At 37.6% G+C, this 23,663-nt stretch overlaps 1 protein-coding gene and 1 pseudogene across 1 annotated transcript in view; both read left to right on the top strand.

The window, feature by feature from the left end:
• Positions 1-2,747: 2,747 nt before the first annotated feature.
• Positions 2,748-23,663, top strand: part of LOC6046577 (protein MAK16 homolog) — a 46,486-nt gene continuing 25,570 nt past the window's right edge. Inside the window, exons 1-2 of the mRNA XM_038265648.1 lie at positions 2,748-2,953; positions 3,036-3,881. Of these exons, the coding sequence (XP_038121576.1) occupies positions 2,939-2,953; positions 3,036-3,881 (861 nt within the window). The 5' untranslated portion in view covers positions 2,748-2,938. The remainder of the gene's footprint in view (positions 2,954-3,035; positions 3,882-23,663) is intronic.
• Positions 21,153-21,463, top strand: LOC119771106 (annotated as a pseudogene).

The raw sequence follows: 23,663 nt of genomic DNA, 5'->3' as shown, positions 1-23,663 counted from the left end.
TTTTTGTCTTTGATGCTTTCACATTTCAAAGCTGGCTTAAAAAAAGAGATACTAGGGCTTTTGTTAATTTGATTTGGTTAACCCAGCCGGACCCTAAGATGACAGTTTTCGTGAGTTGCGCGTATTCACCGACAGAGTCCGCCCATTGAATACGCAACTCAAAATTTGCATGAGATTCTTTGTTTTCGAGACGGCTTTGGCGGCACGCTCACTTCAACTGTTCTAGACTAATATTTGAACGTGGAGTATCTCTAAACAAGTTTTTCATGAATATGATTCCAGTCGTTTTAAACCGAAACAAGGCAGAAACTATATTTATTCAAACTATTCGCCATTTTCAAAAGTTTGGCTAGATAATATCAAAGACCGCCATCTTAGGCCCACTGGGCCCACAAAAAGAGGTACGCTCAGTTTGTATGGGAGCTGTCAACATGCTCCCGGGCTGGGTTAACCGCGGTGGATTTTCTTGAAATAATTCGAACTGTCAAAAATCCACCAAAGCATCTACCGGTGGATACTTTTCTACCACAGATTTTTGTGCGATCAATGTGGTAGATGCTTTGGTGGATTTTTGACAGTTCGAATTATTTCAAGAAAATCCACCGCGGTTGTACGCTGATCGGAAGGAAGGGGTCAAGAAATGGCTTTACGAACAGCAGAACAAAGGAGAGGGAGCGATTTCTTGGGGCTTTTCTTCACCCTCTCTGGCTTGCTCTAGCTGCCGCTGCTGCCCATTTGATTTTTTTCTTGACCGGTTCCTTCCGAAGTGCGTATACCGCTTTAACCAAAGCCCTACTGTCTACCTTTTTGTCTAGTTCAGGAGCAACATTTGAAAGGGGCGGTACGCCATTGCTCTTAAGGCCTTTCGTCCCATTTAAACGCGTGCTCTTTATGCAATATTGAATCATCAGGTTGCCACCAGTTTTGTTTTTGTTAATTTTGCTTTATATTTGACAGATTTTTATTGCTGTCAGATTATACACGCAGAGAAATTTAACTAATTTTATTGACAATTTTGCTCCTAATTGGGTACTAAACAGCCCGGGAGCATGTTGACAGCTCCCATACAAACTGAGCGTACCTCTTTGTGTGGGCCCAGTGGGCCTAAGATGGCGATTTTTGATATTATCTAGCCAAACTTTTGAAAATGGCGAATAGTTTGAATAAATATAGTTTCTGTCTTGTTTCGGTTTAAAACGACAAAATAAGCAGTCTGGAATCATTTTCATAAAAAACTTGTTTAGAGATACGCCACGTTAAAATATTAGCCTAGAACAGTTGAAGTGAGCGTGCCGTGAAAGCCGTCACGAAAACAAAGAATCTCATGCAAATTTTGAGTTGCGTATTTAATGGGCGGACTCTGACGAGGTCCACTGGCCATCTGTCGGTGAATACGCGCAACTCACGAAAACTGTCATCTTAAGGTCCGGCTGGTACTAAAGCCCTACGTAAATTTGTATGTACAACGGTAAAAACACGATTAAAAACCATTTATGATCACTTTTTTTCACTTTAATGCAAAAAAAAAAAAACAAAATGACAAGACAACATTTTTTCGATGGATTAACCATGGTCCCCTTGTCAAGAAGGATCTCGGCTGGATGGTTACTTGGGTAGAGTTTACCCGACGTCACTAGGGACCTACATAGGGAAATGAAATGTTCTGGGAGAAATTTCAAACACCCAAAGTCATTCAAATTTAGGGCTGGTATGCTCTTCAAAAGAAAGGGTGTCAAGAAACAGCTTAACGAACGGCAGAACAAAAGAGAGGAAATGTTTTCTTGGGGCTTTTCTTCACCCTCTCTGACTTGCTTTCGCTACCGCTGCTGCCCATTTGAAATTTTTCTTGACCGATTCCTTCCGAAGTGCGTACCTTACAATAAGGTTGAAAAACTTGTTGTTTTTCTTTCTTGCTGGCACTTTGTTTATACCGAACAAGCACAAACATAACAAAAACTATCAGATTATTATCAACAACAGTTAACAATACTTGTAATTGTAAGAAGTCTATTTTTTTGCCAAAACTATTTTAAATTGATTCCAACCTTTTTCTTGCATGATCTTGTTGCTCGATTGGAACCCCGATTTGAAAGTTCGATTGGAACCCTGAGAGTGACATTTCGCCTCTCCATATAGGCTCTCTAGACGTCACACTGATAATCAACATTCCACACTGTTCAGTTCACTTTTACACACTTGTATGGGATTTTTCAGTTCAAGTATGATTACACGAAAGTGTGTAATCATACTTGAACTGAAAAATCCCATACAAGTGTGTAAAAGTGAACTGAAAAAAGTGTAATGGCCTATCTACAATCACTTAGCTTAGAAAATTTCACTTAGCTTAGGAATTTGAATCAATGGAAATGAATCTGAGTTTCTACAATGGAAAAGTAATCAAATTAGAAACTGACGTTTGGTTTGAAAATTTTCAAAATCTACGGTAAGTTGACGTTTCCATATCAAAGGTAAACAAACAACTGCATAGCAACGTATATCAGCCCAGCAAGGTTTCTAAGTTGATTGTGGATGACGAACGTAAGTTGCAGACTTTCCTAAGTAACTACTTTACTTAGATGTTCTAAGCTAAGTGATTGTAGATAGGCCATAATGCTGTTTACCAGTGCACTGCTTCAAACAGTTTTCTCTGCGTGTCACCCAGCGAAATTACAAAACAAATTCGCATCACCATCGCGGCTCCCCTCGACCAAACTGACAGCATTATCTGTAAAACGTCAAACCATCGAAACGTCAAACAGCGCGTGTTTTGATTTCTCGCGTGCATGCTGATCGGTGCCCGGTTTCCAGAATCACGTCGTAAAATTTCCGTTCATTCCGACACGTTTTCGATTAAATTTCCTGCAATAAAATAGTGAAAGTGATTAAGGTTGATAGTTTAGGGTGAATTGTTTCAAGTTTCGTCTAAAAACCGTTCAAAATGCAACAGGACGAGGTAAGATTCGGCTTTGTTTTGGGTTTTCCACCCACCTTAACCTTATTTTTTCCGTTGACCCGGATTCCGGTCCGCCTTGCAGATTGTCTGGAGCATCATCAGCCGGCAGTTTTGCTCGTACCAGGTGAAAACGCAAACGCAAAACTTTTGCCGCAACGAGTACAGCTTGACGGGTTTGTGCTCCCGGAAGGCCTGTCCGATTGCCAACAGCAAGTATGCCACGATCCGGGAGGAGAACGGAATCGCGTACCTGTACATGAAGACGGCCGAACGGAACGCCTTCCCGTCCAAGCACTGGGAAAAGGTGAAGCTTTCGCGGAACTTTGAGAAGGCGATTTATCAAATCAACGAAAATCTGCTGTACTGGGACCGGTTCGTGCGGCTCAAGTGCAAGCAGCGGTTCACAAAGATTACCCAGTATCTGATCCGGATGCGAAAGTTGAAGCTCCGACGACAGAAGATGCTGGTTCCGTTGGCCACGAAGATTGAACGACGGGAGCGACGTCGCGAAGAGAAAGCACTGGTGGCGGCCAAGATCGATAACGCGATCGAGAAGGAACTGATGGAGCGGTTGAAGAAGGGCACGTACGAGGACATTTACAACTTCCCCCAGACGGTATTCAACAAGGCGCTGGAGGCGGAAGAAATTGAAGACGAAGAGGACGAGGCGGAAAGTGAGACGGAGCAGGAGCTGGAGAAAGAGATGGAAATCGATGACGAGGTGCAGCGCGAGTTGGACGCGGACGACGGGGAGGAGTTTGTGGAGGGAGATTCTGAGGATGATGACGATGACGATGAGGATGATGAGGATGGTTCGGATGGGGAGATGGACGAGGATGATGTGTCGGATGCGGAAAGTGATTCCGGTGTGAAGGAACGCGTCGAGGTGGACAGCGATTTCGAGTCATCCGACGAGGATGATATTGAGGTGAGTGGTTTAGTCTTTAGATACTTGGAACTTTCTGAAATTATTACCCTTTCACTATTTCACTACCCAAAAAAACCAAGTTGTCCAATGTGTTTTTAGGCAACTTTTAAGTTATTTTAATCAAATGAAAAATTGAACCTTTCAGCACTTTAATCGATGCTGAAAAGAAATTACAAATATTGTTTACAATAATTGAAAAGGTAATAAAAACCAACCTCTTAGTTTAGCTTAGCTTAACTTAGCTTGGTTGACCGTACATCCAGAGCAAGGGTGAGGCTCGTTCTTAAACTGAAAATTGCGAATTGCGAATTTTAACATCAAATTTGAGTTCTGCGACCCCATTTTAGTCAAATTTAAATGCAGGGTGGTTACACTTTCGCGATTTTCGCAGATTTCGCGATTTAGTCAGCGATGGCGCGGATTTCGCGGATTTACAAAACTGAAAAATATTTTTTTATTCTATTCATTTTTTGTTAAATTTAATTCGTATAAAGTAACTAACTATGTCTTGATTTGAAATTGAGTATTATTGGCAATTTCAAATATCATTATTAAAAATTTTGCTAGATTTTTTGTCGATTTGTTATTCAATATTTGTTAGATTCGTTTCAATTATAATCAATGAAAATCGTATCAGAACTGAAAATTATTTGGATAACAATATTTGAGGAACCCAAAATAGAACTAAGAATAAAAAGTCAAAGTAGTTATGTCACAGACATAACCGGAATGGCGTAGACTACGTAAAGTTTTGAGATGTGGACATAGAGTTTTCCATTTCTTAATTTTGAAGAATTAGCTAGATACTTGAAATACATTAACGGAATAAGATCGTAAATGGGAGATGGACCCCCCCGACAAAACAGAACTTACACACTCCAGTCAACTCAATCGGACCGCAACTTCCATGTAACCTGCATGTAACCATACTTTGAATGTGTTGGTAAATCTTTGACTAGAAAGCCTTATATAAACAATGGAAACATCGATTGGAGGAGAGAAGAACGAAAAACGATTTTTTCGCGAACCGAATGAAAGTTTGGTAGCATAATGTGGTGGAGAGAGAGAGGGGTTCAGAAAGCTGTGCAATCCGTCACCCCCGAAGACCAACACTAGTTCCTGAAAGGCATTTCACCGACTCATCACGGGTGGGACGAGAGACGGGGAGTGAGGCAACTCCGAAGAGTTGGGAAATCCTCACCCCCTACCACGAAAGATCCAAACCATCGCCATCGAGAGGCAACTGGCTGACGGTCACGACGAGAAGGCGATGCGCGCTTCTTTTGCAGTTCTGGTCCCTCTCTCTCCTGCTGCTGCTGTTCTGGGCTGAGCTTTCCTGCTGCTGCTGCCGGTCCGACGTCTGAGACGTGAATGATGATCTGATATCTGGCGCAGTTTCTTATATATGTTTTCGGCCCGCTACTTCCCCTCCTTTTTCGCGACCGGTCGCGCTGCTTGTGTGATTTTCCCCTCAAAATAGGTACTTGACCTTCCCGTCCGTGAGTGGGAAGCGCTCATTTTGCTTGCAAAATCTCTGCATTTTGAAAACATTTTAAAATATTGAGTTGTTACAATAGTAAGACTATTTTGCCAACATTGAAAATTTAATAGCAAATTTCTGAATAATTTTCGAATCGAATGGAACCAGAATCGTGCCGATTCGATTTGAGGGAAGGAAGATATAAGCGATTGACGGATGACGCAATATTCCAGGGCCTTCGGCCCGGGCTTTTTGGAATGGCACCCCAGTATCTTCGACAAAGACGTAAGTCTACGTCAAAATGTAACGGATCGGATAGTTTTTCGGATAATAGTATTCGACCATAAATCATGTGATACAAAATTAAAGGTCTTTTGAATACCTGTAAAATGATTTGAAGTGCAGTGCTTCTCGGGACGCGCAGTCCTGTTTTTTCGTGATAATTTTTGTCTCTTTTGTGTGGCTGTTTGTGTGCATGGGGTGATTGGTCAGTATAATTGAATAATGCCGTCATAAGTGCAGTGCTTCTCGGGACGCGCAGTCCTGTTTTTTCGTGATAATTTTTGTCTCTTTTGTGTGGCTGTTTGTGTGCATGGGGTGATTGGTCAGTATAATTGAATAATGCCATCATAAGTGCAGTGCTTCTCGGGACGCGCAGTCCTGTTTTTTCGTGATAATTTTTGTCTCTTTTGTGTGGCTGTTTGCGTGCATGGGGTGATTGGTCAGTATAATTGAATAATGCCGTCATAAGTACAGTGCTTCTGGGGAAGCGCTGTCCTGTTTTTTCGCGCTGTAGTTATAAAGCAAGATCGATCTTGAAAATTATTCATATTAATCGGTGAGTTATTGTGTGCTTCAAGCCCTTGTGTTGAAAAGACCTTCCCATAGCTCCGTAGCTCGGAGGGCTCGACGTCGGTTGTTTGTGTGTTAAGTCCTCTCTATAGCATCGTAGCTCGAGAGGCAACGAAAATCAATACCTTATCTAGCTAACAGAAAGAAGATCGGAAGACACTTGATGGTTGAGTTCGTCACGTCTATTCCATAACAAATTCATGAACTAAATGATTATATAATTAAAAATCAGACTACGCTATCATTGCAGCATTGCGTTTAACACCTCATTTTATAAATAAATATTATTTGGTTTTATCTTTCCACAGCCGGCTGTCTAAGATTAAACCATTTCATTAAAAATTTAACAACAGTTAAACGGGAAATGTCTCATCCGCAGCAACCGATTGTTTGCCTTGAGAATAAAATATAATACCTTTCAACAAACACTATGATTTTGGGTCGCATCATCATCTTCTATGATGAATCCTGACCAAACACCCTATCCTACTAACAAGTTTTCAGGTTCCTGGCGCTCGTGGGGTGTAAGCACAGAGTAAATCAGCTGCCCTAGTAGCAACCTGCGCTAACTAACATTCCCGTCCCTTAAAATCGAGATCTACAAACTGACATGGCGGGCGCCGTTGGTGGCCAATGACTGTTACCTATTCGCAACTGATCTTGTTTTGGCAATCATGGTGTTTTATCTTTTCAGCGCATTCATACATGCTGTTGATAAGGGAAAAACCACTTGATAGTCGAAGCCTATGATCAGTAGTGCTGAAAGGATATTACGGTTCTGTTCAGCAACGGAGAAGGACAACCATGGGTGGTCTCTCATGCTCATGCTCATGCTTAATAGTATTCGACCATAAATCATGTGATACAAAATTAAAGGTCTTTTGAATACCTGTAAAATGATTTTTTTGTCGTCTTAATATCGCCCCACAGTCGTGAGACAAAGCTGACATGTATGAGTTAGTTTATTTTTTGTAATAGAATTATCAATGGTACAAATTATCCGGATATCCGAAGTCCCAGCTCTAATTTTAATAAGACCTGATGAAGCGATCTTTAGTTTTCGCCTTCCTCACCTCACTGAGGCAAGGCTATAAAATCACTCGAAAAATGAACTTCTTAAGAGCGAGTTTTTCACCGATGTGAAACAGGTCGTATCGAGATGCTCCGATTTGGATGAAACTTTCAGGGTTTGTTTGTCTATACATGAGATGAACTCATGTCAAATATGAGCCATCTACGACAAAGAAAAGTGGGTTAAATCGGGCATTGACGTTTAAGGTCCAAAACACATGAAAAATCTTAAAATTGCTCGCATTTCCGTAAAACTTCATCAATTCCAACTCTTTTAGATGCATTCGAATGGTCTTTTGAAGCCCTTCAAAATGTGATATAGACACCCGGGATTGGTTTGACTTTTTCTCATAGCTTTTGCAAATTACTGTTAAAAATGGATTTTTTTTAAAACCTTAATAACTTCTGGCAACAGCCTCCAACACCCATACTCCCATAGGTCAAAAGTTAGGGAATTTCATGGACTATTAGCCTACGGTAATAACTTTTTGGCCAATCGCAGTTTTTCTCATAGTTTTACGATTTTTCTAGAACAAACATTTTACAACGTTGGTTTTTGCCCTGTAGGCTTCCATAGCGGCACTTTTTGGTCTCAATTTTGACATATTCGGAATCCTCAGAAAATTTTACATTAGATTGAGGTGTTGGAATTTTGAATTTGATTGGAAAAAATGCCATTTAGAAGCAATTAAAATATTATTTAGCATTTTGTCGGATTAGGGGTAAAACAAGTTTTCGCCTACTTGATACAGCATTTGACGTATTGATCATAGGGTAAATAAGATCTATTTCTTTTTTCAAAAATGTTTTATTTAATTATTTTTTAAATCAAAATTACAACTCCAATACTTCCAACTTACGTGAAATTGACTGAGGATTCCGAATATGACAAAATTGAGACCAAAAAGTGCCGTCTTCTTGGCCTACAGGGCAAAAACCAACGTTATAAAATGTTTGTTCTAGAAAAATCGTAAAACTATGAGAAAAACTGCGATTGGCCAAAAAGTTAATACCGTAGGCTTATAGTCCATGAAAATCCCTAACTTTTGACCTATGGGAGTATGGGTGTTGGAGGCTGTTGCCACAACAAAAAAAGTAGTAAAATGCTTGCATGTAAAAAGGGGTTGTGTAATCATTTTTGTGTAATATTAAGCAGTTTGCATTGAACTGCTCTGCCCAATTTTCCTAACACCATTTACACCCGAAATGTGTAATATTAAACACATTTTTGTTCAATATTACATTCCCGTGTTGTTTGCGAACCAGCTGTCAAAATGTCAAACAGTTGAGAGCGCAAAAGATTTTGGTGAATTAGATTGATCGGACAACTTTCAATATTGGAACGGAACGGAACGGGGCAGTTAACCATGGTATACAGGTAAGTTGTTTTCACTGCTTCCAGCTTTCCTCCTTGTTTTGAAACCATCCAGACATCTCATCAGTATAAAATGTCATTTTTCAGTCCTCGGCGCCTTCCCAGAACTGTACTGGCTGGTGACTTCAATCGTCGTCGTCATCTTCGTAGCACTAAACGCTGAAGTTTCTCCGGATGGGTGCCGTGTGGGTGGCGTCACAGGTTCCGTCACAGGTAAGTTGGCTTATAGAAAGGATTGACATTTTGCTAATGATTGGTTTTTCGCTACAGGTTTTTCTGCTGAGTGGCCATTAAGACAGATCGGTGTTATAGGCAAGAAAACCGTGACGTAGCAAATGAACTCAAAGAACTCAGTATTCATTTTGTGAGTGCCATTTGAGTGGTTTGACAGGTGTCAAATCGGGACTTAGCATTTTTTTGAATTTGAATTTGCTTCCGATTACGCGAAACGTCATAATCAGAGTTTTTTTTCGTCTAAGTGCCCGTGTGCTTGTCCGTGCTTCTGGCCGTGTTCGTGTACGTGCACCTGACCACGTAGTTCCCTGTTCCTGGTCGTTCCCTTGGCCGTGCTCTAGGCCGTGTCCTTGTCCGGACTCCTGCCCGTGTTCGTGCCCGTGCTTCTGGCCGTTTTCGTGTCCCTGGCCGTGTAGGTGTCTGTTCCTGGCGATTCCCGTGGCCGTGTCCTTGCCCCGTGTCCTTGCCCTGTGATCAAGAGTGTTTGTGTCCATGCGAAACGGAACAACCGGAACAAAATTATAATTTTAATTGCTAAGTGCCGGAACTGACACCTGTCAAAAAAGTTCATTCGGTTGTTTACCTTTGAGGTTAAGTTCCGAGCTTTTCTCCTTTATTCTGGTCAAGAGCATATCACCAATCAAAGCAAACCATTTGGGTGGAGCGTGCCAAAAAACAACAACACGGCGGAGAAAAGCTCGGTACGGGAAATAAGTTCCGGCCTATGTCCAGGCTCCGTCAAGGGCATGGTCATTAAGCGCAACGGAGACATCATCTGGACCACCTATTTAGATTCGCACAGTTTGTTTGCGGTGGTGAGTCTCTGCAAGCGGTTCGAAGAGGGCGCTCCGATTCCGAGGAGGATGTGCCGCCGCAGGACGCGACCGATTACTATACAAACGCGAAGAATCGGGGTTTTCTGGCGGACCCGGAGTAAAGGATAGGCTGGTGCTGGCGCAAAAGTATGGAAAAGAGCTGCCGAAGCTAGAGAAAGATTGGGATCTAAACGGGAACGCTCGGTGAGACACTTCGATTTTGTATTGGGAACCAACGCGTGTTGCTATGGATCCCAACCGGTGCGCAAAAGCAAGCTCGCCGTCTGTGGACAAAAACACAACTCGACATTCTAATTCCGCACGGGAGGCGGTTCGAACCGGATGTTTTTCGGAGCTGTCGCTTCCATCGATCCCATGCTGTCCACGGTGGGACTAACAATCGCACCCCTTCGATACCAACGCGCACTGGAAACGGAGTACTTTGCACGGCAAAGCGTCGGCATCGTGGGACTTCTAGGAGAATCCCCAGTTTACTACTTCGGTGGTTCCGTTGGGTACACGTCCTTCAACGACGACAACGCTCTCCCGGCCACGTTGGAGTCTAGCGGAACACTCGCCACCAGCAAACACAACACATTCTCCTGAAGGTCCACATTATGCGGAGCGAACACAATCGTGACTACCGGCGGGACATGCTGCCAACGGAGTTTCGCGACCTGTTGATCGTGATTTATCCGCCCAGGAACGGCCTATCCCAGGTGACTGAGATCATGAAGGCGGACGTGCCGTGGTTTGGCCCGCTGTCGGACAAAGTCGTTGTGGGCGGTTCCTGTTTGGCGAGCGCTTCGGACATCAACGCGAGTCGTGCCAAGCGGACGTCCCTCTCGTTTTACCAGAAGTAGTGAGTATTCATAGTTGAAGTTAGAAAAAGCTTCATTTTACGATCTTTCTTTTCGCAGCTACGTGGAGCGCAACATCTTCGAGAAGTTTACGGCGCGCATTTTCATTCCCATTTCGACGCAGGGCATGGTTACTGCCGGTGGTGGTAGCAACCCTACGGAATCTACGACCGGAAGTGTCCCGCTGGCGGACACACTCATCGATCATCACAGCCGGACATCCTCTAAGAGTGAGTTTGTGTTTTTGTGAGTTGATAGCTCAGTCAGCACAAGATACACTTTTAACGAATCAAGAAGGAATCCAGTTCCGATAGCAGTAGATAATAACGACAAGCAATCTTGGCTGCAGCTGATTTCTGATCGCAACCGGAAAAGACAAAAAAAGGTACTACAATAAATTAGATTTATAAAAAAAATGTTTATGTTTGAATTGACATTTCTAGCAAGATAACCAATTCGATATCTATCCCTGAGCTCAGAATGGGCATTGTGTAATATTACACGATTTTCAGAGTACATTCATAGATGTAATTTTAAGTGATTTTTTTCACAAAGGTGATGTGCATGCTTTTGAATGCGATTTTACCATCGGAATTTTTGCTGTCTTGCCAAAAGTTATTAAGGTTTTAAAAAAATCCATTTTTAACAGTAATTTGCAAAAGCTATGAGAAAAAGTCAAACCAATCCTGGATGTCTATAGCACATTTTGAAGGGCTTCAAAAGACCATTCGAATGCACCTTAGAGTTGGAATTGATGAAGTTTTACGGAAATGCGAGCAATTTTAAGATTTTTCATGTGTTTTGGAACTCAAATTTCAATTCCCGTTTTAACCCACTTCCCTTTGTCGTAGAGGGCTCATATTTGACATAAGTTCATCTCTTGTATAGACAAACAAACCCTGAAAGTTTCATCCAAATCGGAGCACCTCGATACGACCTCTAGAACAAACCGAGCAGAATCTACAAATACTGCCTCTTAAATACACCTCCTAGATATACCTTCACGTATACCTATTGAATCAGAATCAAATTTTGAACAAATGTCTGTGGGGATGTGTGTAGACATGATTTTTTCCACACGATTATCTCAGAACTGGCTGAACCGATTTTGGCCGGATCCGCCTTATTCCCCTAAGACCCTATTAAATTTTATTCTGTTTAGTAAAGTATTTTAAAAGTTATGCCAAGAAAAACATTTTTGTAGATACAAAAAAGGGTGATTTTTTGCATAACCTCAAAAGGCCGGGTCTTTTTGTTTACGTGCGAGAGTCGCGCCAGATGCTAAACGCCCGGTTGCCACATTGCTTCAAATGAGAGTCTGCATGTTTTCTGGAAAAGTCTGTATCAGGTATATATTTTTTTTTTCATAATCTTGTTTTCATTATTACTTTGTTAATGTGAGGAAGGCACCACCCACCTAATGGTGAATTAAGAAACGTTTTTTTATTCATTTTAGACATAATGGGAGTGTATTTATTATTCAAAAATAGTTATTTAAAAATAACCTAACTCTGATTTCAGCCATAAAATGGTTAACTATTAGTAATTGTTGAAATTATTTTAGAAAAATATGTTATAAATAGAAATTATTTTAAATTGATAAAATTGTTAAATAGAAGTCAATTCTTTCACACCTAACTTGAATTAAATAAAAAGGATTATGATTTAAATTTGAAATTAAAATCAGATTGAATCAGAAAGAATAAATTTTCCAAGACATTTTCGAAATCTCTGTAACATTTTTTTTAAATTTCAATACTTGGATGTTTCCATGCGTTTTCATGAGAACAAAATTTGTAGTTGTTTAAGTAAAATAGTTTCGATATATGTTTTAAACTTTGTTTAAATATCATAAGGCAATATTCAGGAAATCTTTTATCCGATGAAATTTGACCTAAATTGTAACATTTTATATTCTGAAAATCCATTTTAAATGAATCATATTTAATGTAAAAACAAAATTCCCAAAGAAACAAATTAATTGTTCGTTTTTCGTAAGTCAAGTGCGAAGATACAATGGTACAAACACATTTGACGTAGACATTTTATTTTTTTATTTATTTTACACACTTTCAATCTGAAGTTTTGAAGAATCACTGTTAGTATGCAGTCCAGACTCGATTATCCGAAGGCCTCGGAAAAAATTATCTTAATCGAATCACGAAAAAAAAATTTTTTTTCGTTGTCTGCCTTTTAATTGTTGAGCTTAGGTTTGACACCTAAACTACGCTAAAATGATTTAGAATTTTTTAAATCCAAAATGGTGGTGATGCAATATTGAAAAAGCATTTTATTTTTGAATAGGCAATCATCAACTCAAATTTGACTAAAATGGGGTCATAGAACTCAAATTTTATATGTTAAAAACAGGAAAATGAATAAATACGAAAAAACAATTTTGTTCATACAAACCTTCGGATAATCGAGGCTTCGGATAATCGATAACTGAATTGTTTTGAAATTTCGCGAAAAAATGTATGGCGCGGATATCGCGGTTTTGAAAAAGCTCGGCGCGGTTTTCGCGGATTTGATTTTGGGAAAGTTGTAACCACCCTGTAAATGGTTAATTGCATTTTAAATAAAAAAAAAGATTTTTCAATATTTCATCTCCGCCATTTTGACCGAGATCATGGATTTATTTTTTTTTAATTACTTCAGAGTAGTTTAGGGGTCATTTCTAAGCTCAACAATCAAAAATAATTAAATAAAAATAAAATCAATTTTTTTTTTGTGATTCGGTTATTCGAAGTTTTGATTTTTCCAAGTGAAATTTTGCCAAGGCCTTCGGATTATCGAGTCTGGACTGTAATAAATAAAAACCTAAATAATTCCCTTATTCAATGGATGATGACGTGTGGTGGCTCTAAAGCAAAATCCGTATCAAACTACCGGCCAACACAATACACATTTTTCTTACAAACCCCTTCAACAAACAGACAGACAGACCAGCACGTTCACTTGTACAGAAAACCAAGCCAAGCTATTTGTTCCGCACACTACCCGATTATGAGCACAGCAACAAATAAATTGAAAATTTAAATTGTTTAAAATTTCATTAAAGAATGCAAAATGTGGTTAAAAAAAGTTTTTTGCTCTTGGGTGTTTTTGATACCGCCTTGATTGAGAGGTGTTCAAAAACAACCAAAAAGCAAAAAAAAAAACATTCTTTATTGGACCTTTAAAAAAAATCTAGAAATGCTCTATTGACAAATAAAATTTCACACAACTTTTGACGGTGCTTGTCACGGAAAAGATTCCTTTTACACACCTCGATTCCAAACATTTATTTGAGCTACTAATCAGAAAAAAACGAGTGTATGTGTGTTTACTCAGCGTGCGCTATCTTCCGCTAATATTTAGTAAAAACTTAATTCGCCCGCGAGAATGGGAGCGAAAAATGAGCGCAATTCTCTGAATTGATTCTCTCACCCTTTTTCTCGGAGAGAATTATTCACTCTCTGTTTTTATCACTGTCGAACTCAGATGATGGCTCTTGTTTGTTTTATAACGTTTCAATGTTGCTGATGAAAACCAGTTTCCGTTCCATGGGCGAAGGTCAAACTTTTCAGAACAATCTTGAACTGGCGCAGATAATTTCCATCGCCTTTGACGTCAACGAGGCGAAACCGGCTTTTTGTTTTTGTTCTTGCGTTTTGTTGAAAAAAATGAGCAAGCGGGCGAGCGATTCTTTGCTGAGAGAGAACTGCGTTTACTGAGAGAGAGAGAGAGAGAGAGCGGACCATATGGCTTCTGATAAAATGCAAAAGTGGTGGCTTTTGCTGGCTTCTGGCTCGAGTTTGAGAATCGCCCGTTTCAGTAGTGCAAATTGCGCGCGCGCGAACACGATTTCGACGTGACTTGAAACGAGCATTTCCGCGTGTTGCTTTGTTTTTGTTTACTTTATTTCGATGTGATTTTTTTTGGCGATCGATTTGTCACATGAATTTATCAAGTGTGAAAGGTTAGAAGAATAAGATTTTTGTGAGTTTTTTTTTTAAAATCTTCTTAAAAATTATCTGACCAAGAATCCGACCCGTTCTTCTTCCGATGATGATTGATTCATGGATGGTTGAGCGTTCATTGAGCCTTCGCCGCGGGCTGGTTCGTCGCGTGCTGCTTCGTTGCGCTCTTTTAAATGTGTGATGGGATTGTGTGTGTGTGTGTGTTTGTGCAAAATTGTGCACGTGTTTGATTTCGGTGGGTTCTAAGTGAGAGAAGTGAAGAAAATTGATCTGTCTGGGGAAGGTCGATTGATGTGAGGGGTTTCTGTCTGTGTGATTGAAAGCAAAAAGAAAGAGAAAAAAAAAGTGGAAATAAATCTGTAAAAAGTGAAATTATATTCAAAGTGGTCGTTAAATCCGTCCTTGAGCATTCTGTAGCTTTTAAGTATCGAGTAAAAAATACCATCGAAAGTGTTGAAATCTCTTGCCGGTGTTTATCAAGTGTAAACGAATCATTGAGATTTTTTTGTGTGTTTGTCGCTACAAGTGTGAAACAAGCAACTTCAAACAGGTTAGTTGAGGGAAGAAAAAAGTGATGTTTTTTTATCTTTAGTAATCGTTTTAATACTGTTGCCAGACATTGTGTTTACATAGACCACAACAGTAGGTTTAATTGAGAGCCTGGAGCTTATTAGAGAGCGGTCATCTCAAACTAAAAGTACCAATCGAAGCACAAGAACTGTCAAACGGAGGTACCGTAAAACGGGGTGACTTTGATAGCCGGGGTGACTTTGATAGGTTTGCGACTTTTTCCGCAAAATGAAGAGTACAATTAAAATACGTAAGGAATGGTTCAGAAACATACTGACCGTGGTAGAGAAGTGTTCAAAGTACCTCATGAAGAACTTTTCATAAATTTTTAAAAAGTTTATAAAGTTAGTTAACTATAGTTAAGAAAATGTGGATGAAAGTCATTATTTTAAACTTCTCAAAGTGTCATGATTTTCTCAATGAACATGATTTTTAATCGGAAAATGGAATGCATTTTCGGATTCTTTGGACAATTTTCCACTAGGAGAAGGTTAAATAAGTTTGTAAATAATAAATAATATGTGTTTTTGAAACACAATTTAAAAAAAATCTCCAAATTTATAGGCAAATTCAGTTGAACAAATGTCATGTAAAATGTGAAAACTTGTGATTCGTGCTTCGAATTCAGTATAAAATGCAATATAAATCGATGATTTTATAAACAAAACAATTTTAACAAATTTCAGGCAAAATTCAGACTTTTTAACAATTTTACCTAAAATTTATATGTATTTTGTTAAAAAGCATCTAAACTTAGTTAACTTAATATAAACATTGATTTTTTTTCTTACAAACTATATCAGCTACTTTAGTGATGGTACATTTAACGTACAAATAAAGTTTGAATATCTTAAATATGATTTTAACAAGAAAAACTATGACTATCAAAGTCACCCCGGAATAAAAACCAGGAATTTTTAACGTAACTATTTTTCTAAACACTATTGAAAAAACTTTTTTTCTAAAATAGTGCATGGACTTTGTGTGGCCTACCCCAGTACATGTTTTAAAAATAATAATCTTGAGAAAAACCTTACCTGTTGGAAAATGTTCTAAAAACAAATTGAAATCCTATCAAAGTCACCCCGGTTTACGGTACTAATCGAGCAAAATCCTTTGTCTTACCCTAACGCAGTTTTAGTGAAAAAGTCGATTTTTTCTCGTTTTCGTAATTTTCCCAGTTTTGCGCGTGGCACGTCGAAAAACCTAGTTTTTATTTTCAAAAAATCGTTTCTCAGAGTATTGAAAAACATAACTTCACCTTTTTTTGATATGTTATGTAAAATTTTCCGAGGAATCTGATAAAAATATTAAATTTTTTTTTGGTCCCGAGACCTTCGAAACAGCATTTTAAGTTTTCATACGATCTTTTCAAATGTTAAGCTAGATTTCTGGAACTTCTTACTATTTTTCCCAAATAGCCAAACTAATCACCTTTCTTTTGCGCCTAAGACAGCCAAAATCGGATGAAATGGCGCGGAGATATGACTTTTTGAAAAAAAAAAGTGATTTTTAAGCAACTATCCACGAAATCGGCCGATTTCGACCATTTTTATTTTTTGTATTTTTTTATTCGACTCAAACTTTGTGGGGGCCTTCCCTATGTGTGTGTGTGCAACCAACCAAACGGGACCACGCGGCCGCTTCTTACAAATTGAGTTGTTTCCATGTATTTTTTAGATCTACATTCTATACATGCAAATAACTCGCATAGGCATTTGGAAGGTGTTAGCTCTGCCGAGCTTCGGTGACCCATTTCTACACTGGCTAGCCGAGCGCGAGGTACTTCAGCTTTGTCGACAAGCGCCCTGAAGAACGTTTGCACCAATCGGATTCAAACGTTATTTAGAACTTCCGAACCCTTGTCAAATGGACAAGGACCCAGCGCGTATATAGTTTGATAGTAACAGTATTCCTAATTCCAATCTTAGCTCACCAAGTCGCGATGGCCTAGTGGTTAGCATTTTTGCTTACCAATTCAAAGGACGGGGAATCGAACCCCGACTCGAGCGACTTTGATTTTTCGTTCATGTTCAGAATTTCAAGATTTATATATCCTATACTTTCTCGTTGGGAGCAGATGGGAATCGAACCCAGGACCATTCGCTTACAAAGCGAACACCGTGACCAGTCAGCCACGACCGCTCCTCACTTTGTGGGGGCCTTCCCTATGACCAAATATTCTATTTTGCGTCATTGGTCATTGGTCATTGGCTGCTGTCCATACAAAAATGGTATGTAAATATTGAAACAGCTGTAACTTTTGAGTGAATTTTCTGATAAATTTGGTGTCTTCGGCAAAGTTGTAGGTATTGTTGAGGACTTTTGAGAAAAAAATAGGTACACGAAAAAAAAAATTTGCAGATTTTTTTATCAACATTTTTTTTACTAAAACTCAATTTCCCAAAATACGTATTTTTTGATTTTCGAGATTTTTTGATATGTTTTAGGGGACATCCGCAACTTTTGAGCCATAGAGAAACATGGTCAAAAAATCTGCCGCCGAGTTATGATTTTTTGAAAAAATAGTGATTTTTGGAAAAAATCGAAGTTTTATGCAAAAACAAGTTTGACATTACTTTTTAATGCAAAATTGAATTTGTAATCGAAAAGTACTTTACAGATTTTTTGATAAAGGGCTCTGTTTTCAAAATATAGCCACCGAAGGTTTGATTTTAGCGAAATATTTGCAGTTTTTCAATTTTTAAAAATAGTGACCATGAGTGACCATTTCTAAAAAAATTTTTTTGGAAGGTTCAGAAAATTTGCTATAAAATTGTCTAAGAGACATTGAAGATTGGACCTCGGGTTGCTGAGATAGAGCCGCTTTAAGAAAAAGAAACACGAAAATTGAAGTTTTCTAAATCTCACCTCAGCAATTAATGGTCCGATTTTCAATGTTAATATATGAAACATTCCGATGAAAATTTTCCGATATTTTCGAAAAAAATATTTTGAAAATTTTTAAATCAAGACTAACATTTTAAAAGGGCCAAATATTGAATATTACGCCCATTTAAAATGCTAGTCTTGATTTAAAAATTTTCAAAATATTTTTTTCGAATAGATTGGAAAATTTCACGAATGTGTTCGGAAAATTTCACGAATGTTTTTTTTTAGAAATGGTCACTCATGGTCACTATTTTTAAAAATTGAAAAACTGCAAATATTTCGCTAAAATCAAACTTTCGGTGGCTATATCTTGAAAACGGAGCCCTTTATCAAAAAATCTGTAAGGTACTTTTCGATTGCAAATTCAATTTTGCATTAAAAAGTAATGTCAAACTTGTTTTTGCATAAAACTTCGATTTTTTTTCCAAAAATCACTATTTTTTCAAAAATTTATAACTCGGCGGCAGATTTTTTGACCATGTTTCTCTATGGCTCAAAAGTTGCGGATTTTTGTGCCTTAAAACATACCAAAAAATCTCGAAAATAAAAAAAATACGTATTTTGGGAAATTGAGTTTTAGTGAAAAAAAATTGATAAAAAAATCTGCAATTTTTTTCCGTGTACCTATTTTTTCTCAAAAGTCCTCAACAATACCTAGTAGTATTACCTACAACTTTGCCGAAGACACCAAATTGATCAGAAAATTCACTCAAAAGTTACAGCTGTTTGAATATTTGCATACCATTTTTATATGGACAGCTGCCAAAATTGTATGGAGACTTGTATGGGTGAACCAATGACACAAAATAGCATATTTGGTCATAGGGAAGGCCCCCACAAAGTTAGAGCCAAATAAAAAAATACAAATAAAATCCATTTCCAGTTTTGGTAGAGAATTGCTCTTTTGCGAAAATCGACGAAAATTGTTTATTTTTCGGACCACTCCAACACGGCGTAGCTCCCCCTTATGTCCAAACAAAAAAATACGGGTTTAATTATTTCGGCCAAAGAACCCCCTGAAAATTTTTTAGCCCGATCGGAGAACTTTTTCCTCGAATCATGCTGTTTTCGTAAAGCCAATTGTACTCGAAAATTACATTTAAAAAAGGCGTAAGTTATTTAAATATTTTTGTATGCTGTCATTTAAAAATTACTGTATTTCAAACTTGTAGGAAATTGAACGGGCCTTTTAAAAAAAAAAATACACTGAAAGAAAAATACACGCCACCTCCATGAGATTTTCTCAATTTTTAAGTTTAAAAGTTAAATTTGAAGGTGAAGTCACGATTTTTTTTTCGTTCAAAATTTTGAGGAAGTAGCCTAAAATGTTACAAAAAGACTCACGAAAAATTCAGGCTGGTATGTCTCTCCTAAAACGTCAAAACCGAACTTATAGGAAATTTTACGAGCTTTCCGGTAAAAATATTTTTGATACTGAAAACCCAAGTCTGTCATTTAGAAATTACAAAAAACCATCAAAAAATCTAATTTCTCAACATTTTAATTTTTAAACCCGCTGTATCTTTACAAGGATTGGACATAGGACAATGGTAAATATGGAGACTTTTATGTAAAATTGTTTGGGGAATCGATTCCCACTATCGGTTTTTGAAAATTTTGACGTTTAGACCACTTTTCAAAAAAACTGTTTTAGTAAATGATGTTTGTATTTTTTCAGGAGAGACTTAGGCTATTTCCTCAAAAATTTTGAGCGAAAAAAATCGTGACTTCACCTTCAAATTTAACTTTTAAACTTAAAAATTTAAAAATCTCATAGAAGTGGCGTGTATTTTTCTTTCGGTGTATTTTTTTTTAGAAATCCCGTCCAATTTCCTACAAGTTTGTCTTTGACCACTTTTTGATACGTTGCAACGGCTTTGACATACAGTAATTTTGAAATTACAATATACAAAAATATTTAAATAACTTACGCCCTTTTTAAATGTTATTTTCGAGTACAATTGGCTCCGTGTATACAAAAATGGATTGGGATAGGATACATGTCTTAAAAGTTTCATTGAATTCGGAAAGGGTCGGGTACAAAAGTACCAGAAAAAATCCTGATTTGAGCTGGAATTGCTCTTAGGTAGAAATCTGTAATAATTGCAAAAATACACGCAGAAAAATGTTTTGTAGAATCAGCCTGTAGGAGGTTTGAATCAACAAAATTTTTGTTGAATATAATCAACGCCGATTTTGCGTTGAAACAAACCTTGATTTTCTCAATTTCACAAAAGTCTTTTGTTGTTTCGAAAAAGCTGCTTTGACGTTTAGCGTTGATTCAACAAAAATAATGATTTTCAAATCAACAAAACGTTTTGTTGATTCAAATATGCCTTATTTTTCTGCGTGCATAAGTTTTCCATATTAATTTGATAGTATTAATGACCTTCTCTATGAACTGACCCTCAAACTTACTTTGCACTTAGAAACCTTCCCTCGGGATTCGAACTCATGACAGTAGAATATCTGATTCAGGCAGACAAAATGTTTAACTGGGGAAATAAGGCTGTTGCAAGTATTTTACAATGAGCAATTCTCTACGAAATCTTAAATTTTAATTGTTGTATTTTTTAATCCAACTGAAACTTTTTTGGTGCCTTCGGTATGCCCAAAGAAGCCATTTTGCATCATTAGTTTGTCCATATAATTTTCCATACAAATTTGGCAGCTGGCCACCCAAGTAACCACAAGCACTAAATCAAAACTCTAAATTCACTCTAAATAAACATTCCCGATGCTATGACACTTTAAATAGTCTTTCCAAATGTTTCGAAACATTTGTAGCTTGAAACATTATTACTTACCGTATAATGACATATAGAACAGCCAATTAAAGTTTCGAAGCATTTAGCACAACAATGTTTCGAAGCATTAGTGGTAAGCTTTATATATCATTAGAGTAAGCTTTTAATGTTATATCACATTTTGACATTTCTTAAAATGTTTCAAAACACTAACTTAACACTAGTGAGGGCAATAAAAGTTTGGCAGTATTTCGTGGTATGTTTATGTTTGCTGCAGGTAAAATCGTTCGGCGCACGGTTCAGAGTCTATAAAAATGTGAGTCAATTATACTTAGTTTAACAGGGCTTAGTATTAAACAATTCTTTTTTCCAAATCAGCTCCTTATCGTCGCAAGATACAATTTTCCAGTTACGATGGCTTCCTGCAAAAACAAAACTAGAAAGGAGGAGTTTTCGCTCTACGCCAGCTTTAAAGACACTTTCGTCCACGTCACGGATCTTTCGGGCAAAGAAACAACGTCACCGGCAACATGAACGCCAAGGCCGATCGTGACGAGGCCTCGCCCTACGCCGCTTTGTTGGCTGCTAGGACGTCGCCGATAAGTGCAAGTCGCTCGGAATCACGCTGCGTGCCACCGGCAGAAACCGCACCAAGACCCCGGGACCGGGTGCTCAGTCGACGCACCGTGCTCTGTCCTGTTCGTCAAAGAATTTTGTGATTTAGTGCTATTAGTATAACATAAATAAATGCTCTGTTTTAATCTGGCAAGTGTTTCAGTTTTCCTGAAGTTGTTCCTCAAGGAAGACTTAGTCGGAAAAAATCATCTGAATAAACATATTTCAGGACGGACGAGACGGTTGGCGCAGGGCATCTAGGTGAAACATCTCAGTACACGCAGTTTAGAATTTCGAAAGCAAAGCAACACAGCAAAAAAAAACAAACAAACTTTCAAAATCGTCATCCCAGCGTAAAAGCACTCTCCCAAGAGAGAGAAAGAGCTGCGCAAAGCTTTTTGATTTTTCTATTTTTGTTCTGTCGGTAAAGTAGTATTTTGACGTTTTACCGCTGTATAACTTTATATCAACTCTAGCCAGGTTTTTAAGCGAAGATGGCGTTCGAATTGTGAACGTCCTAAATGTCAAAATCACTCAGTAGCACCAACATTAGAAAAAAAATGTGGCTGTCATGCCATAGCACACTTTTTTCATAATGTTGGTACCACAGCGTGACTTTGACATTTCGGGCGTTCACAATTCGATCGCCATCTTCGCTTAAAAATCTGGAGACTTCGCCACTCAATTTTACCTCCATGCGTATAAAGTGAATATAAAGTTTCAAGACTCTATAGACAAACTTTATATGTTGATATAGAGGGGATTTAAAGTTACCTTATACAGTCCCGCGGTTACTTGGGCATACAAACATGATGTATGAAAATTCAAAAATCTGTATCGTTTGAAGGAATTTTTTGATCGATTTGGTGTCTTCGGCAAAGTTGTAGGTATGGATATGGACTACATTGAAAAAAAAAAAAAGATGCACGGTTAAAAAAATTTGGTGATTTTTAATTTAACTTTTTGGGACTAAAACTTGATTTGCAAAAAAAAACACTATTTTTTATTTTTTTTTTATTTTTTGATATGTTTTAGAGGACATCAAATGCCAACTTTTCAGAATTTTCTAGAATGGGCAAAAAATCTTTGACCAAGTTATGATTTTTTGAATCAATACAGATTTTTTCAAAAATTCGAAATATTGGCCGCAAAAATTTTTCAACTTCATTTTTCGATGTAAAATCGAATTTGCAATCAAAAAGTGTAATAGTGAATTTTTGATAAAGTGCACCGTTTTCAAGTTATAACCATTTTTAGGTAACTTTGTTGAAAATAATCGCAGTTTTTCATTTTTTAAAATTAGTGTCCATGTTTGCCCACCTTTGAAAAAATAATTTTAAAAAGCTGAGACAATTCTCTATATTTTTCTTTTTTGAACTTTGTTGATACGACCCTTAGTTGCTGAGATATTGCCATGCAAGTGTTTAAAAACAAGAAAATTGATGTTTTCTAAGTCTCACCCTAACAGCCCACTATTTTCTAATGTCGATATCTCAGCAACTAATGGTCCGATTTTCAATGTTAAAATATGAAACATTCGTGAAATTTTCCGATCTCTTCGAAAAAAATATTTTAAAAAATTTTAAACCAAGACAAACATTTCAAAAGGGCGTAATATTGAATTTTTGGCCCTTTTCAAATGTTAGTCTTGTTTTAGAACTTTTGAAAAAAAAAATTCGAAAAGATCGGAAAATTTCACGAATTTTTCATATTTTAACATTGTAAATCGGACTATTAGGTGCTGAGATATCGACATTAGAAAATGGTGGCTTGTTTGGGTGAGACTTAAATCATCAATTTTCCTGTTTTTAAACGCTTGCATGGCAATATATCAGCAACTAGAGTCGTATCAACAAAGTTCAAAAAAGCAAAATATAGAGAATTTCCAAAAATATTTTTTTCAAAAGTGAGCAAATATGTGCACTAATTTAAAAAAATGAAAAACTGCGATTATTTTCAAAAAAGTCACCTAAATATGGCTTTAACTTGAAAACGGTGCACTTTATCAAAATTTCACTAAAGTACTTTTTGATTGCAAATTTGATTTTACATCGAAAAATGAAGTTATAATTTTTTTACGAGCAATATTTCGATTTTTTGAAAAAATCAGTATTGATTAAAAAAATTATAATTCGGTCAAAGATTTTTTGCACAACTTGGAAATTTCTGAAAAGTTGGCATTTGATGTCCGTCCTCTAAAACATATCAAAAAATAAAAAAAAGTGTTTTTTGCAAATCAAGTTTTAGTGACAACAAGTTACATAAAAAATCACCAAAAATGTTTTTACCGTGTATCATTTTTTCCCAGT

Source organism: Culex quinquefasciatus, chromosome 1 (genome assembly GCF_015732765.1).
Source record: "Culex quinquefasciatus strain JHB chromosome 1, VPISU_Cqui_1.0_pri_paternal, whole genome shotgun sequence".
NCBI lineage: Eukaryota > Metazoa > Arthropoda > Insecta > Diptera > Culicidae > Culex > Culex quinquefasciatus.
Note: the sequence above shows the minus strand (reverse complement) of the source record. Positions and strands in the feature narration are given on the sequence as shown.